Source organism: Camelus ferus, chromosome 30 (genome assembly GCF_009834535.1).
Source record: "Camelus ferus isolate YT-003-E chromosome 30, BCGSAC_Cfer_1.0, whole genome shotgun sequence".
NCBI lineage: Eukaryota > Metazoa > Chordata > Mammalia > Artiodactyla > Camelidae > Camelus > Camelus ferus.
The window spans coordinates 25,276,033-25,292,710 of NC_045725.1; the positions used below are offsets into that span (position 1 = coordinate 25,276,033).

The 16,678-nt window shown below is 42.7% G+C and overlaps 1 protein-coding gene across 1 annotated transcript in view; it reads right to left on the reverse strand.

Moving 5' to 3' along the window:
* The window catches only part of KDSR (3-ketodihydrosphingosine reductase), a 35,407-nt gene that overhangs the window by 14,577 nt on the left and 4,152 nt on the right, over nt 1-16,678 (reverse strand). The window contains exons 2-6 of the mRNA XM_032470581.1: nt 15,942-16,031; nt 13,839-13,895; nt 10,180-10,245; nt 9,875-9,970; nt 2,978-3,169 (exon numbers count right to left, since the gene is read on the reverse strand). Coding sequence (XP_032326472.1) covers nt 2,978-3,169; nt 9,875-9,970; nt 10,180-10,245; nt 13,839-13,895; nt 15,942-16,031 — 501 coding nt within the window. The remainder of the gene's footprint in view (nt 1-2,977; nt 3,170-9,874; nt 9,971-10,179; nt 10,246-13,838; nt 13,896-15,941; nt 16,032-16,678) is intronic.

The following is a 16,678-nucleotide window of genomic DNA, read 5'->3' on the forward strand; positions in this document are numbered from 1 at the left end:
TCCAGGTTTCAAAAACACAATGTTGTACTAAGCCTTTAAGGAAACAATGGTTTTGATGCAAGTTCTGCTATGAACAAACTAAATTTTGCTTATTGAATTTATTTCCCCCAAAACCTATTTTCCATGGTACACGTTTATGGAAAGACATTTTTAATGGAGCCCAAATACAGAGCGAAGTCAAAGAGGCTAGGAAGTCCAGGCTGCTGCCTACAGCGTGAGAGTCACCCGGGTCCTTAGAAGACTTCCATCTGTCCTGGCAGCTCCCTGACTTTTCCCTCCTCTTTATTACATCTCCGTTCTGCTACACGTGGAGCCAGGACACCCACATTATACACTTTGCCCTAAATGAGTGACTCCTGAAGCCGTTCTGCAAGACAAGACTTGGGGACAAAAAGCCCTTGTGGGCAGATCTTCCTATTTCAAGACATCCCTTCACCCACGGGGCTTCTAAGACCAAAGTGAAGAGCTGACTCAACGTCTGACTTGAATTATAGACACTTTACAGAGGCAGACAGGGAGCCAAAAGGCAGAACCAGAAAAACCATGGGCTTTGTTAACTATTTCTGTCACAAAGTAATGACGTGGCTTTGAGCAACTCAGTGGATTGACTGAAAACTGTTTTATTATTAAGAAGGTGACATAACAACTGCCTCACATAGTTCACAAAATTGTAATAAAAATAAGATAGTTGTTCATAAAGGGACTTTTCAAGGTAAAAATTGCAAAAGAAATACTGGTATTCTTGTTGGAAATTTCACAGCCATAGGTGCCCTGTTGGCTAAGTATGTATTATAACGACCTGTTATTGATTAAGAATATTAAGTAAGTTGATGAAAATGATTTGTGGCTGGTTCCTTTGAGATGAGAACTGCACAGTCTATCAGTCCCCACATGAGATCCTGTCACTGACTTGAGAATGTGTCTGTCCTCCACTGTTCATCAATGATCTAGGCAGTGTGCCACTCTGTCACATGTGTCACACACCACAAGGGCTTTTCTGGGAATTTCCTAAATAAGGGGTTGGCAAGGTATGGCCTGAGGGGCAAATCTATTTTTACAAATAAAGTTTTATTGGCACACTGCTACACCCGCTCATTTAAATCTTACACATGGCTGCCTTCCTGCTATCACAAGAGACTCAAGTCGTTACAACAGGCACCGTCTAGCCCTCAAAGGCTAATATTTTCTCTCTGGCTCTTTACAGAAAAAGAATTTATCCAGCCCTGATCTAAATTATTATTGGGATTCTCAGATCAGACTCTTACTTTTAGAAGACTGGCCACAATAAATTTTCCTCTGGGCTTTTAATGTCATGATGTAGTGTTATATTTCAGTATATACAGTTGACCCTTGAACGGTGAGGGAGTTAGGGGCACCAGTTCCCTGTGCAATTGAAAATCCATGTACAACTTTACAGTTGGCCCTCAGCACCCACAGTTCAACAACTGCGGACTCAACAAACCTCAGATCATGTAGTACTGTAGCATTTACTGAAAGAAATCCACATGGAAGCGGACCCATGCAGTTCAAACCTGTGTCATTCAAGGTCAACTGTATATAAAAATGGAAAGAATTTTACCTTAAAGTACGTGACTTGGGACAGACACATGATGCGCTCCAAGCATCCCCGTGTGACGCAACACACGGTCTACTTCACACAGCAGAGGTGGAAGGTTGTACCTGTCATGACAAGTGCTTATTTCATGCTAACCCTAACCACACCCTCCTTCCATAAAATGTTCTATTAACTGTGAAAATAAAAAGCAGTCATATTCATCAATAGTTCTTTAAGATATTAAAATGTAAGTATCAGGAGAGACAAATGATATTTCCAGTCCAGCCCCCTCATTTGACAGATGAGGAAGCCGAGATCGAGTTCAATGATTTGTCTAAAACCTGAGCGCTATCACAGTAGCTGATTTAAGCTCTACCCTCAAGCAAATGCTGACTGTATTAGTCAGCCATAGAGGACACATCTTTTTGGTAAAGGAATGTGTTTAAAGCATGTTAAAGAATAAAATACCTGGTTCCCCGTATGCATAGTCACACAGTAGGAGGCCAACACAGGCACACCCTGTTTTACTGTGCCTTGCTTTACTATGGTTATTAAATACTGCATTTCTTTTTAACAAATCGAAGGTTCGTGGCAGCCTGTATTGAGCAAATCTATAGGCACCATTTTCCCAACAGCATTTGCTCACTCCATGTTTCTGTGTTACATTTTGGTAATTCTCCCAGTATTTCAAAGTTTTTTATTATTATTCTGCTTGTTATGGTGATCTGCGATCAGCGATCTTTAATGTTACTACTAAGATTCTCTGAAGGCTCAAATGATGGCTAACATTTTTTAGTAGTAAAATATATTTTTAAAAATTTTGGGGAGGAGATAATTGGGTTTGTTTGTTTGCTTTTTCTTTATTTTAATGGAGGTACTGGGGACTGAACCCAGGATCTCGTGCATGCTAAGCACGTGCTCAACCACTGAGCTATACCCTCCCCCTCAGCAAGAAAGCATTTTTAAATTAAGGTATCTATATTATTTACTTAAGACATAATGCTATTACATGCTTAATAGATCATCACATAGCATAAACACAACTTTTCTATGCACTGGGAAACCAAAAAATTCGTAGGACTTGCTTTATTGCAGTATTCACTTTACTGCAGTGGTTCTGGAACCAAACCTGCAGTATCTCTGAGGTCTGCCTGTAATACTATGAAGACATTAGTAGCATTAATTTTATATTAAATTAAGCAAGCAAAAACCTCACAACCCTTTTGCTTCGGTCATACCTATAACCTTTATGCAATGAGAACATGTTAACTACAAAATTCAAGGGTTGAGCCAATTCACTGATGTCAAATCTATAAATCTCCACTTTAACACAACCACGTGTGTCAAGAAGCTACAAATGAAAGGGGCACATCTATTGCTGAGCTGAGAGGAGTAAACAGAAAACTGAATACATATTCTTACCTCCATCTGCAAAGCTTCCGCCAGCCCCCGGATGGCAAACTTGGACGAAGAGTAGGCAGTGAAACCGAATAACCCCAGCTGTCCCGCCTGGGAGGACACGAAGACGATCCTGCCCACCCGGCGCTCCTTCATGGTGGTGATCACCGCTCGGCTGGGGTACACGCTGCCCAGGTAGTTGACGCTCATTAGTCTCTGTAGGGAACAAAGAGGCCCCGGCAGTGAGCGAGGTCAGCGCCCCCAGGCTGCCCTCCAGGGCACTCTGCCTGCTCTCCCGGTTCGAGTTCCTCAGTAGGGCCCAGGTGAACGGACCTGCTGAACCAACAAAGGATTAAATAATGATCCCGGAAATGACCGTGACCACAGTGACTGCAGGACCCACCCCAGGAAGCCTATTTCAATCTAGTCTTCCGTTCCTACGATGACAGCACTTATGTCTTGGCTGAAGACTGGTCAAAATTAGTTTTCTCCTTTACACAAAGTACGCTGTGTGTTGCAGGTAATGCTTTTTGAGAGACAGTTGGAGGAAAGAGCTTCTGAATATTTCCAGCCCTACTAGTTCTAAGTGACAGAAAGACCACAAGGAGGCTAGGACAGTGGTTAACAGCACGGACTGTGGTGTGAAATCTGGGCAGACTCCTGTTGGATGCTGAACAAGAAAGTCAGACACTCTACTTCCTCAGTGAAAACAGAGTTAACACTGATATCATCGCACAGGGCCCGCGGCAAGGACTGAAAGAGGAAACACGAGGTCCGGCACAGCCCCGACCCACAGTGAGCACTCAGCAAATGTCGGCTCTTATATCATGATGAGTAAGAACTTACGTAGGTACCAAGATTAATCTCCTCTCATCCTGGGAACTCTTAAAGACCTTACATTTTCAACCTCAAAATTTAAGAATACCGCATTACAACGTTTCTATATTAAAAGTCTTGTAAAAATACTAGATTGGCCACCATGTGAAACCAAACACTTCACTGGGAAACCTTGAGTCCATCATGAAATGTTAACCCAACAGAACATTAAGTAACTTTTAGAAATGATGCTCAGAAACACCAGGAGGACGGGGGAAATATTTATAAGTTTAAAAAAAGCCGAGAGCACACAGTATTCACGCTGCGACTGCAGTTATTTCGATTAATTAATTAAATAAAAGTACACGTGCCCAGGTGCAAAATCGAGGAAATGCAGAAAGCTGTAAGTGACAGTGTTAGGATTCTGGGATTCCCATGTTTTCCCCAAAATGTTTTTTCATATCATTATATTGGTCTGATCATAAAAAAATGCTCTTAAAGAGTGATTGAAGAAAAGGGCCATACTGAACCCATGTGTTGACCTCAGTTCCCCTTCAGAGATCTCACAAAAATCTCAGTAAGGGGACTTTTTTCAAGGCAAAAGGCCCCGTGAGCAAAGAGAGTAGCAGCAGTGACATTTTGGAAGTTGAAGAGCAGAATGAGTGAGAACTCACCTGGCAGAAAGCTGAATGCGGGGTGAGGAGCAGAGAAACTAAAAAGGACCAGAGACCCCCCCCCCAAAAGGCCCAAGCAGCACCAAGTGCCTTGGGGGGCAGGAGGGCAGGCAGGGGCCGGGTGACAGGGCTGTTGGCCGAGAGTCTGCTTAGGAAAGTCAGATGGACAAATCCACCATCACAATCAGATTTCAACACTCCTCTTTCAATGACTGACAGAACAAGGGGACATGAAATCAGTACAGATGTAGGAGACTCGGGCAATGTTACCAGCCAACTGGACCTAATGAACACTGACAGAACGTCCACCCAAAACAGCAGAATACAGGTGGCCCCCGGTGTCCGTGGACAATTGGTTCCAGGACCCCTGCCGATACCAGAATCTGCAAATGCTCAGTGCCTTGTATAAAGTGGGACAGTCCAGCCAGCTGTCTGTGCCTGCGGACGGGGGCGTCAACACTCTTTTCAAGTGCACATGGAATGGCTGTCAGATCAACCGGATTCTGGGCTATAAAACAAGTCTCGATAAATTTAGAAGGATTCGACGCATGCAAAGTATGTTTGCTGACCAGAATGGAATTAAATTGGAAATCAAAAGGAGAAAGATTTCTAGGAAATCTCCCCAATATTTAAAAAGTAAGTAACACAGTTCTAAATAACCCAAGGGTCAAAGTGAAAATGAAAAGAGAAACTATAAAATATCTTTAATTGAATGAAAGTAAAAACAGCTTATCAAAATTTGTGGGATGCTGCTAACACAGGACTTGGGTGGAAATCCATAGCACTAAGTATCTGTATTAGAAAAAAGGAAAGAGGCTTCAAATCGATGACCTTGGCTTCCACCTAAAGAAACTATAGAAAGAAGAGCAAATCAAAAGTAAGCAGAAAAAAAGGAAATAATAAAAATAAGAGAGGAAATAAATAAAATAGAAGACAGAAAAACAAGAGAACAGTCAGTAAAACCAAAAGCTGGTTACTGAGAAGATCAATAAAACTGATAAACCTCTAGTCATATTGGTCAGAAAAGAGAAAGGACACAAAATATCGATACCAAGAATGAGAAAGGAGACATCACTACAAACTCTATGGGTATTAATAATAAGGGAATATGATGAGTAACTGTTGTCAATAAATTCAATGATGTAGATGAAATGGACAGATTCCGTCAAAGACATGAGCTACCAAAGGTCACTGCAAAAGAAACAGATGAGAAGATACAGATGTAGCCCTAGATCTATTAAAGAACTTAAAGTTAGAAATCCTCCCACAAAGAAAACCTTGTGGTAAATTCTCCTAAACATTTAAGGAGGAATAATATCAATTCTACACAGATTCTGCTAGAAAAATGAAAAGGAGGGAATATAACCCTACTCACGCTATGAGGCCACCATTTCCCTCACACAAAACCAGAAAATAAAATTACAAGAACACTACAGCTAACATCCCTCAGGAACCCAGAAAGGATAATGCACCGTAACCAAGCAGGGTTTATCCCGGGAAAGCAAGGTTGGAAACACGTGGAAATTAATCAATGCAATTCACCATTTTAACAAACTAAAAAAGAACTAGGATCATCCCAACAGGTGCAGAAAAAGCACCTAATAAAATGTAACATTCATTCGGTATAAAAACTCTCAGCAAACTAGGAACAGACGGGAACCTTCTCAACTCGATAAAAGGTACCTACAAAAAAACAAAAACAAAAAACTACAGCTAACATCATACTTAATAGTAAAAGACAGTGCTTTCTCCCTAACGTCAAGAACAAGACAAGATTGTCTGCTTTCAGCACTTTTATTCGATCTTGTGCTGGAAATTCCAGCCAATGCAGTTCCAGATGGGAATGGAACAGGTAAAACTTGCAGATGACATGATCTTGGATGCAGACAGTCCAGGAAGCATTAGAATTAATAGCTGAGTTCAGCAACACTGCATGCTCAATACACAAAAATCAATTGTATTTTTCTGTATTAGCAACGAACACTCAGAAACTGAAATGAAAACACTCATTTGCTCTAGCATCAAAAAAAATATGAAATCCTGAAAAACAATATTCAAGACCCAGACACTGAAAATTACAAAACACTGCTAAGAGAAATTAAAGAAAATGTTAACTAAACAAATGGAGCTATATATTATGTTATATAAGTTAGAACACTCAACATTCTTCAGATGTCAGTTCTCCCCAAATGGATCTACACCATCAGTGTAACCCCAAACAAAATCCCAAGAAAACTACTGAAACGGAAAATTAAGAGAAGTGAGTTGGAATTCCCAAAGACCACCTCCGTTCTGGTGACTCCCGGGACTCCGCACACAGCTGTGCCCATGACTGAGACATATGACAGCAAAAGGACACAAAGCAAAAGGCAGGGCAAAAGGCAGGCCAGGCCTGAATGCAGAAAAAACCAGGAGCAAGTTTCCACGCATCCTCTGCCGTGGGGCCACACGGGACATGCTTAAATCCCCCAGCAATGAGCAGTGCCCACACCAAGTACTGTGCCCGGCAATTTCTGTGCAGGTAAACTTCAGTAAAATTAAAAAAATAAATAAATAAATAAGCCAAAAACTGTCACTGGGATAGAATTCATTTTAAATAAAAAGGAACTCTTATCTTCAGAAAATGCATCGATTGTGGTGGCAGGTGTCCTAACAGGGCACAGTGGTGATGAGCCCACACCTGGGCTCGACCAGAACAAGGCAAGTGAGCAGAACGAGAGGGGAGAGAGCCCCCGGGCACAGAATGGCCTTGGAAGGTGACACTCCCCGGGGCATGGTGGCCTCCTGCCTCGACTCAGGGCAGCCAGGGCCAGGAGGTGACCAACAGAGCAGGTGGGGCCCACAACAGGTAACACCTGGAATGAGGCCATGGCACTGGAATAGAGCAACAGGTTTTGGGTTAACCATCCTTTTGTTTAAAGGCCAGTCCTCTTGGAGGTGGGGCCCCTTCGAACGTCCCCTATCAAGGGCTTAAGCCCCTGCCCTGTGCTGATCTCTGTCCTCACAACCTCACTTCATCGTGACCCACGACTGCATCTCCATCCACTCCCCAGCATCACCACCTCCCGCCTTAACTACCGTGACAGCTCCTAAGTCTTCTGCCGCGCAGGCAGAAGGATGCTCTAAAACCGCGACGTACATCACACCACTCCCTGGCCTGGCCTAAACCCCTTCAAAGGTGTTGAACTAAAATCTAAGCTGCTCCCCATGGCCCTCGAGGCCCTGGCCAGATCCAGCCCCGGCCCCACCCCACCCATCTCTCAGGAAGCTCCTGCTGCGCCCCAGTTGAGTTCCTAGAGTTTCCCCAGCTCTTTCCAACCTGGGGCCCCTGCAGCTACCAGTCCCTCTGCCTGGGCTCTCCTCCCGGGTCTCTCTGCACCGAGGCTGGGTCTCCTTCCACGTCATGTAAAAGTGCCTCCCCTTTTCCTTTCCTTGTTTCCTTTTCTCACAGCGCTTAGCACATCTGCAGTCAGACTGCGGACCTGCTGGCTCCTGCATGGTCCGTCCCACCCCCTACCTGGGCCAAGCCTTTGCTCTCTTGCTCACCACGGCATCCCCCTGGGCCCTAGAACGATGCTTGACCCACTAGAAGTTTTCTCAATAGTTATGGGTTGAATGAATAAAAAGGGCAGGACATTACTATTTACTACCATGGGATGCACATTGTGAGTCCGTTTTGCTACTTAATCCTCTCAACCCTGGGAGCCATCTGTCTGGTTTACAGAGACGGAAGTCTAGAACATAAGAAAAGCTGAGGCCAGAGAAAAAAGAACAAGTGCCTGAGATCACAGCTAGTAAACTGTCAGACCTGAAACCACTGGAGCGAAGATTTAAAACTGCTTTAGTCTGAGGCCAAAGCCCACCCTTCCTTCCTACCGTCCCATGCTGCTGGGGACAGAGCTATAAATGTTCTACGCAGGGGGGTAAACGTGTAGAAAAGACACTGGTGGTGGTGGAAAAGAAATCAATTGTCATTTTTTTTAAACAAAAGAGAGAGAGAGAGAAGGAAGGAAATAGTGTGAATGGGAGATTGAAAGTTGAGAATAAAGTGAGTTTTTTTAAAAGATCAGATTTGTGCATTTTTTTTAACATTTCAACATGCTTCATATTCTATACACGTGTTTTACCTCTTCCTTTACCTCACCTGCTTCACATCTTCTCCGTGTCACTGATGCCCACACACAGTCACCTGGTCGTACACACTCAGTTCCTTCTGTCCTCGCTCACAGTCACAAGTCCCCACAAATCATTCACTCAATTATCTTCGTGGTTCCATCAGACACACAGATGTCAACAATCCCTACCTGCTCTGCCCCTGGACGTGCCCCGCTTCCCAAGGTCCTCGCTCTACAACTGTGCAACGACCTACATACCTCGGTCCTCTTTGCCTTGCAGCGTCGGTCAAGGTGAGTCTGCTGATTCTCCCTCCAGATCCTCTCTCTCACACACACACACACACACTCCTCTTCTGCTGGCCACCTCTAAAGTCTTTCATCTCATCATTTCATGCCTAGACTATTACAACTATTTCCCCGACTGATTCTTTGCATAGCTGTTGAGATAACTGTCAAAATCTCCCTCTCATTACTTAGAGATAAACGCATTCCGGTCAAGACAACTCCCTTTTGTGCTTGGTTGATAAAGGAGCCTGAGGACACTAGAGTCCCAGCCAAGGCTTCACTCTGCCACCATCTACATCCGGACTCGTCTAACTAGTCTTTAAATCAGAGTTTACGGTCCTTTTCCCACAGTCCACTAGAAGCGAGACGTCCGAACGGCCGCTCCAGCACTCTCCCCTTCTCTAAAAGGGAATGCAAACTAACTTCACAGAGTAAAGCACTCAGAATCCACGGCCACGATGAAGGCTCTCTAGGCCAGTAAGAAAGAGATGGTTGATGCAATGTTAGGCACTTAAGAAAGGTCTTCAAACCAGACGGGCATAGCTTTGGCAATCCTTTTTAAACATATCAACCTAAATATGATGCATGATCTTTTTATCTTGGCTTGAGAGCGCTAGAGTCTGCTCTTCAACTTTGTTGGTGTTTCATTGTTAAAATGAAATCACTATTTTGGTGTTTCATTGTTAAAAATACTGATACTTGACATGAAAATCTAGCATCTCTAGCTCTTGGTTTACACAGAGCTCTCCTGACGGTATGACCTCTGTGGATCAACACACTCATCTGTGTCAGATTGGAGGTTTCGTTCCCATTTTGTATCTGAGGAAACCAAGGTCCAGAGACTCGCCTTAACTTTTAAGGTTGGATGGTCCTGGGACGAAAACCTTGTCCAGCCTTCCTCTAGTCTTCTAAGGCTTCTGTGAAACCTGAATGCATTTCATCTATTTCATTCGTAAAGCCTTTAGCCATGAACTGGTCCCACTTTTACTATCTGGCCTACCCCAATGAGGAAAAAACACATTTTTACTTACTTCAAATGAACTAACTTCAAGATCTTCAAATTTTCCTGAAACTGCCATTCCTGCACAGTTGACAAGCATGTCCACTGGGCCCAGTTTCTCCTGTGCCTGGAAAAATTTATCAGAGCAATTATCAGGAAAGAGAAAGAAGAATCACTTAGCAAATCAATGCCAATAAAGAAAACCCATAAAGCTATTATCCATAAAGAAATCCATAAAACCTATCAGGAAGCTTTGCCACCGCCAAGCCACACACCAAAATGGCAAGAACCAATCGAGAGGCAAGTGAATCAATTCCAATTAACCCAACCTCTTACTTGTTTTATGACGTTCTCTACTTGGCTATAGTCTTGAGATACATCAACTGATATACAAAGCACCACCTGTTAGAAAGAGAAAAAAAAAAATCTTTAAAAGAATTTTTTTTTAATTAAAGGCAATTCTTTCCAATAGATAAGGAGTCCAAGTTTGGATGTACAGATTGCAGGGTTTGAAATCTATTGATAATGCAATTAGTAGAGCCAAATTTGGGGGGTAGTTTTTGCAGAAAAGTCTTTTGAGCAAACTCAAAAGAATGTTTTAAGAAGTGCTGGTCAAGGGGAACAGAATTTCAGGTAGAAGATGAGTAAGTTCTGGGGAGCCAGTGTCCAGCATGGCGACTACGGTTATGAAACTGTACAGTATACGTGAAATATGCTAAGAGAACAGACCTGAAGTGTTTTCACCACACACACACACAAATGAAAACTACATGAGGGGATGGATGCATCAATCAGCTTGATCATGGTCATCATTTCACAGTGTAAGTGTACTTCAGTCATCCTGTGGCATACCTAAATACATAGTTTTTATTGGTCAATTACGCCTCAATAAAGCCAGATAGGGAAAAGAAATGTAAAAATGCTCCTCTTAAAATGCAGCGAGGCTCCAGTGACAGAACATGTGCAGCCGGGAGGGGAGGGAGAAATGGAGCTCAGGGGAAGGTGGGCAAACTTGGGGGAGATGGAATGTTCTGTACCTGGATTTCAGTGCTAAATACATCGCTCAAAACCCATCAACCTGAACTCTTTAAATTGCTATGGTTGGTTGTATGTAAATTCTTATCTCAATAAAGTTGTCCAAAAATAATAATAAACTTAATAAATGTATTTTTAAAAAATATTCCCCTTGGCGCAGTACCAGAGTGATGACTGCCCTCGTGGGATTCAATATTGGTAGGTGGAATAAAGAGATAAGCCAACAGCCCCTGCTCCCAGGGGCCACCTTAGTTCAGCCGGACTTGGCGGCTAAGCCAGGTGGCCTCACTTTACAAGGCCAAGGGTGGATCCCGGCCTGTGGCTGCTGCGGGGAAGTCAAGTCACATTTGGTTCACTCTGAGGTCTGCTTGAGACCCCTGACTCCAGACTGACCGGCCACTCACAGATTCCAGATGAGCCAAGCTGACCGTGAGCCCACCCAGTACAATGCTTAGGGTGCAGCAGAGAAGGAGGTGGCAAGAGCTCAGGCATTTGGTCTTCGAAAAGGGAGGGAGGGAGGAAGGAAGGGAGGAAGTGGGGGAGAAAGCACGTATCAGTGCTTACTTGGATAGAAATTCACGAAATGAAACTTAAGAACACTCATAGGGACACACAAAGAGCTGTTCTTTTAATTTTCCTTTCAGGGTAATGTTTTCAAAGCAGAGCTTAGGTCTCTGACATAGGAATGTTCTATGTTCCGACGGAAGTCACTGAGAGAAGCAGAGATATCCTCAGTTTCTCCATCTTTCCATGAACTCCTCCCTGTTGAGACTGGCCGCGGCCAAGCTAAGGTGCAGATGGAGCGTGTGTGCACAGAAGGGCACACACACACCAACAACATGCACCCGGGTGTAGTTGTGGGTCCAAGGTGGTGTGACATGGTGGAAAGAACAGGCCCTGGCCTTGGGAAGCCTGGGTTCCAAACCTGTCCCTTCACAAACTCACTGAGCAGAACCCGAGAAGTTGGCAGTGACCTCACCAGTACAACAATAACAGTGTCAGAATCCAGTGATGACCAAGACCCCTTCTGGCTCTGAGAAGCCACACGATGTGAGGAATGAGGCCCAAGCGTTGCATAAAAAGAGACCCACTGCCTTGGGATTTGACACATCGGGCAGTAAGTTGTATTTAATGCAGGAAGGAATCCCATCCCAATGGTCTAAATTCCTAAGAAAAGCAAACAGCCCCCTTTGCAAAATGTAAACTGGAGTATTCCAGACTAGAGCAGTTGTACTGGAATTATATCCCATCACATAGAAAACATTTTCAAACAGGAGTAGGACTCATACAATTAATTTACTTTACTTTTTAACTTTTTGGGGGGAGGGACTGTAATTAGGTTTGTTTGTTTGTTTGTTTGTTTGTTTATTTATTTATTTAAAAATTTTTAATGGAGATACTGGGGATTGAACCCAAGACCTTATGCATGCTAGTCATGTACTCTACCACTGAGCTATATCCTCCCCATCCCCAGTACCTCCTTTTATAAATCAATCAATCAATCTAATTATCACCCTCCTCAAAAAACAATTTTTTTTAATAAATAAATAAAACCCACCAGAAAGGCAAAAATTAGAAAGTCTGCCAAGACCAAGTGTTGGCAAGGATGTGGGGCATCAGGACTCACTGGGCACTACTGGTGGGAGTACAACAACTTTGGTGATGCAAACACTCAACTCCATTTCTAGGTACACTCCACTCCTGCACATGTGCACAGAGAGATAAACTTTAGCAATAGAAAGAAGCAAAACAAAAAACAAAAAAACTGGAAACAACCTAAATATCCACCAATAGTAGAACTGTTAAATGAAAGGTGGTCTTTACATACAAGAGAACACTAGACAGCATTAAAAAAAATTGAATGAATTATTTATTCCTTTACAGAGAGGAATTTTTAAAAGCTATCGAGCTGCATGAGAATACACAAAGAATGATGTCATACAAATCTAGGGAGAGAAAGCAGGTCAGTGATCGCCTAGGGCTGCAAGGGACTGGGTGGGAACGAGGAGTGACTGTTAATGAACATGGACTTTCTTTACAAGATGGTGGATGCATTCTAAAATTGATTCTGGTGATAACTGTGCAACTCTGTGGCTATACTAAAAAACCACAGAATTGTACACCTTAAATCAGTGAATTATTTGGTATGTGAATTATATCTCAATAAAGCTGTCCAAAAAATAAGAATGATGCCATAAAGTTCAAAAAGCAGCAGAAGTAAACACTGCTCTATTTCTGGTCACAGGCGTCTATAGTCAAATTATTCAAAAGAAGCAATGGAAGAAGTAACATAAAAATCAGGTTGGGGGTTGCCTCTAGGAATGAGACAGGAGGAGGAGGCTGACGTGGCCTCACAGAGGAGGCTTCAGGGGTCCTGGTAAATTCCATTTCTTAAGCTAGGTGATGATTATTAATTTACTATGTTTTATACTGAAATATGTATTGTACTTATAGGGGTGGAGGGTACAGCTCAGTGGTAGAGCACTTGCTCGGTATGCATGAGGTCGGGTTCAATCCCCAGTGCCACCGTTAAAGGGAGGAAGAAAACACATATATTGTATATATACAAACCACTTTATTCATCAAAAATTCCATAACCAAAAAAATTTTTAATTTTTAATACCGCATTTCCCCTTAAGTTAACTTAAATAAATAATTGAAATGAAATCACTTTCTAGTAAAGCATTCTGTTCTTTGATCACTTGTGTGTGTATGTGGGTTAGACCCTATACACTGTTTTTTGTCATAACCTGAAGTCCTAGGCAATTCAAACAATGTCACCTTTTAAAAAACAATCTAGTATGTATTTTAATTAGGAAAATCTTACATACTTTCAATGAACTATTCACGGGTGAAGTTAACTCTTTTTTTCCTTTACACGTCTGTGCTGATTAGTATAGAAAAATGCATCATAAAAAAAAAAAAAGAAAGGAAATGCGTCATGAGGACAGTGATTTTACCTGCTTATCATTAACAGAGTGTTTTTCAATTTCTTTCTTTGCCTGCAACAGCTTGTCCTGAAAGCAATGAGAACAGTTAGTTCTGGTGACTGTCTAGTTATCTGCTGAAAAGGAGAGAAAAAGCAATTATTTGTACAAGCATTTATTAAATGCCAGAAAACACACAGAACAGCACCTGGACTGCAGAGCTATGGGCCACATTCTATGGAAAAAAAGCAGCTATAAAATATGCTAAGGTATGACGAAGTGATAGCAAGTTTTTAAATTTATCGCAGAGAGAGATAATAGAAAATTTAATGAACCTTAAATTCCAATTATCAGTGTTAATTACTAAGGGTCACCCTATCAATTCTAATAAATGTTTTAATTTGACATTATTTAGATACGAAACAAGAAGGACCACATTGCTATGCAGTGCTTCCGCAAATTAAGGGTACGCGTGAGCCCATGTTAAGAATGCTTTCCTAAGAGATCATCCAATGCTTTCCTCTACTGAAAAAACAAATATAGTAAAAATCTCTTTTTAGATGGACTAGGTAAACTTATACCTGGCTACTTTCAAAGATATTCTGAGGACAAGCAAAGCTACCCAGGCCACTGAATAATTCTTTCAAGATCTCAATTATGCTTGTTTCAGTCATTTTTGGGAAGACAGGGATCAGTTTACAGTGTCTTAATTTGCTATAAAAACTATAATTTAAATACATCATGACAGCAGAGAAGAACAAAAGCGGAGGGGAATCCTTCCAAAAGACACGTAGGCTTTCTAAACAAGAATGTGTCTATAATAAAATTATATTATTCTACTGGTAAAGATGTACAGGTTGTGTACATCTTTACAAAAATCAGAATAAAAAAATTCCACTGGTAAATGCATTTCCTGATGCCAGAAGGTTCATTCACCTCCAGCGAGTGATGTGAGGGCCACAGAAAGAGCTTCTGAGCTCCTAAAACACTGGCCTCCCCCGCCACCTGCCTCCTTTTTCATCTGTCTCATGTCAAATATCAGCGTTGTTTGAATCCCACAAAATGCCATTTTATCACAGTTGTGTTTTCAGGCACAGAAAGTGGTTTCCATTCCAAACGTAATGGATTCGTCGTTAGAGAAGTCAGGGGATAAACCAAAGGTAGCTAATTCTGTCTTTCCTCATTGTTAAAAGAAATGATAGATGCCCAAGCCTAACTGTATCATTATTTAAGCATCATCTCCCTGAGCCCTCGGTGGCCTGCCAGTCCCCTGGGCCCCGCACCCTTCCCCCTGGGCAGCACTGCCACGCCCTCTGGTTCACAAGGGAGTCCAAAATCCCCAATCAACGATGCTGCGCTGGTGTTCCCAGCCTCTCCATCATCCCTCCCTTCGTTTCTTCATTCGACAAATATGTTTTGAGCGCCCACTCTGAGCCAAGCTTTGTGCCAAGGACAGAGTGACAGGAGTGGACAGGACAGCGGTGGTCCTTCCCCCGCCCCATGGAGCAAGAGGACTCCCTGACTGTTCATGTGAATACAGTGTCACTGCTTTGGGTGCTGGAAACAACTCTGCAAGAATAACAGGCACTGGAAAAAAAAAAAAAAGAAAAGAAAGAAAAACAGACCTTGCGGCGACCTGACACAGAACAACACAGGTTTTGCTAAACAGCTGGGGGAGAGTGAGATTCCCCTGCCAAGGATGGAGACGTTCTACTTCACTAAAGATAAAGATCATGTCATAAGCAAATTAAAGAGAAACAGCTACACGTCCTTCGGGAATCAGGGACCAGCCTCACGATCGCCACGTCAGCCTCTCTGGGTGGGTGGCGGGCCCTCCCTGGCTTCCTCTGACCAGGAATGCTACTTAACTAGGTCTCCACCTCTCCTGCCTTGAGATCTGCAGTGTCTATGATGTTGCCTAAAAGTTGCTGGCACTAAATAAATATTCGTGGAGCAACCTAACTTCAGCCAACAAGTCTTTGCCCTAAATATGAGAAATAATCAGTGGTTCAGGGATCACACCTCCAAACAGAGAGGTGAGCAATTTCTGGCACAGGTGTGAACACTTGACATTCACACGGCCTCTGTTAGTTATAACACACAATAAGTTAGCAATAATGTACATAGAAGACTTACCTCATTTCGTGCCACCAGAGTTATAAACGCTCCTTGTTTATAGCACTCGATTGCAATGCACTTTCCAATGCCACTGGAGCCTCCAGTAACCTAAAAGCAAAAATTAGGAAATCTTCTTAGCACTTGAAATTTCCCTCCAGTGGGAAGTTTATTTAAAATAACTATAATGGGCTCTAAAAACCAACCAACCAACGAGAACTAATTGTTAGTTATTGTAGCCTCTTCATCCCAGACTTCATGAATGGAGGAAGCGCGAGCATGAAAGATCATCCTGTCTGCAGGGCGCGCTGCTGTGGCTGTTTCCAGCACTGAATACCTACGATATTTTTCTGAGTTCACTAGGGGGAAAGCGCCCTATACATCTAGCTAATAAACAACCTGCCTTTGAGTCCAAATCCCAATGAACCATTTCTTTACTCCACATCTCCTATTCGTGACCAGCTCTACAGGAGATGAAAAGAATGGTCACCTGCATCTATCTAATGATATTTTAAATGACTATTCCCATGATCACACGGGAATACTGAAAAGTAAAACTTTTCTTCTTGCACTAGTCTAACCCTTACCATCTACAACTCAGCCACACTGGCTGTCCTTTGGTTCCATGTTCTCTCTCCAACCACAGGACCTTTGCACATTCTCTTTTCCCTGCCAGGAATGCTCTCCTCCCCCTCTTCATCTAAGCTGGCACCTCTTTACCCATTAAATCTCAGCTCAAATATCACTTCCTCAGGAAA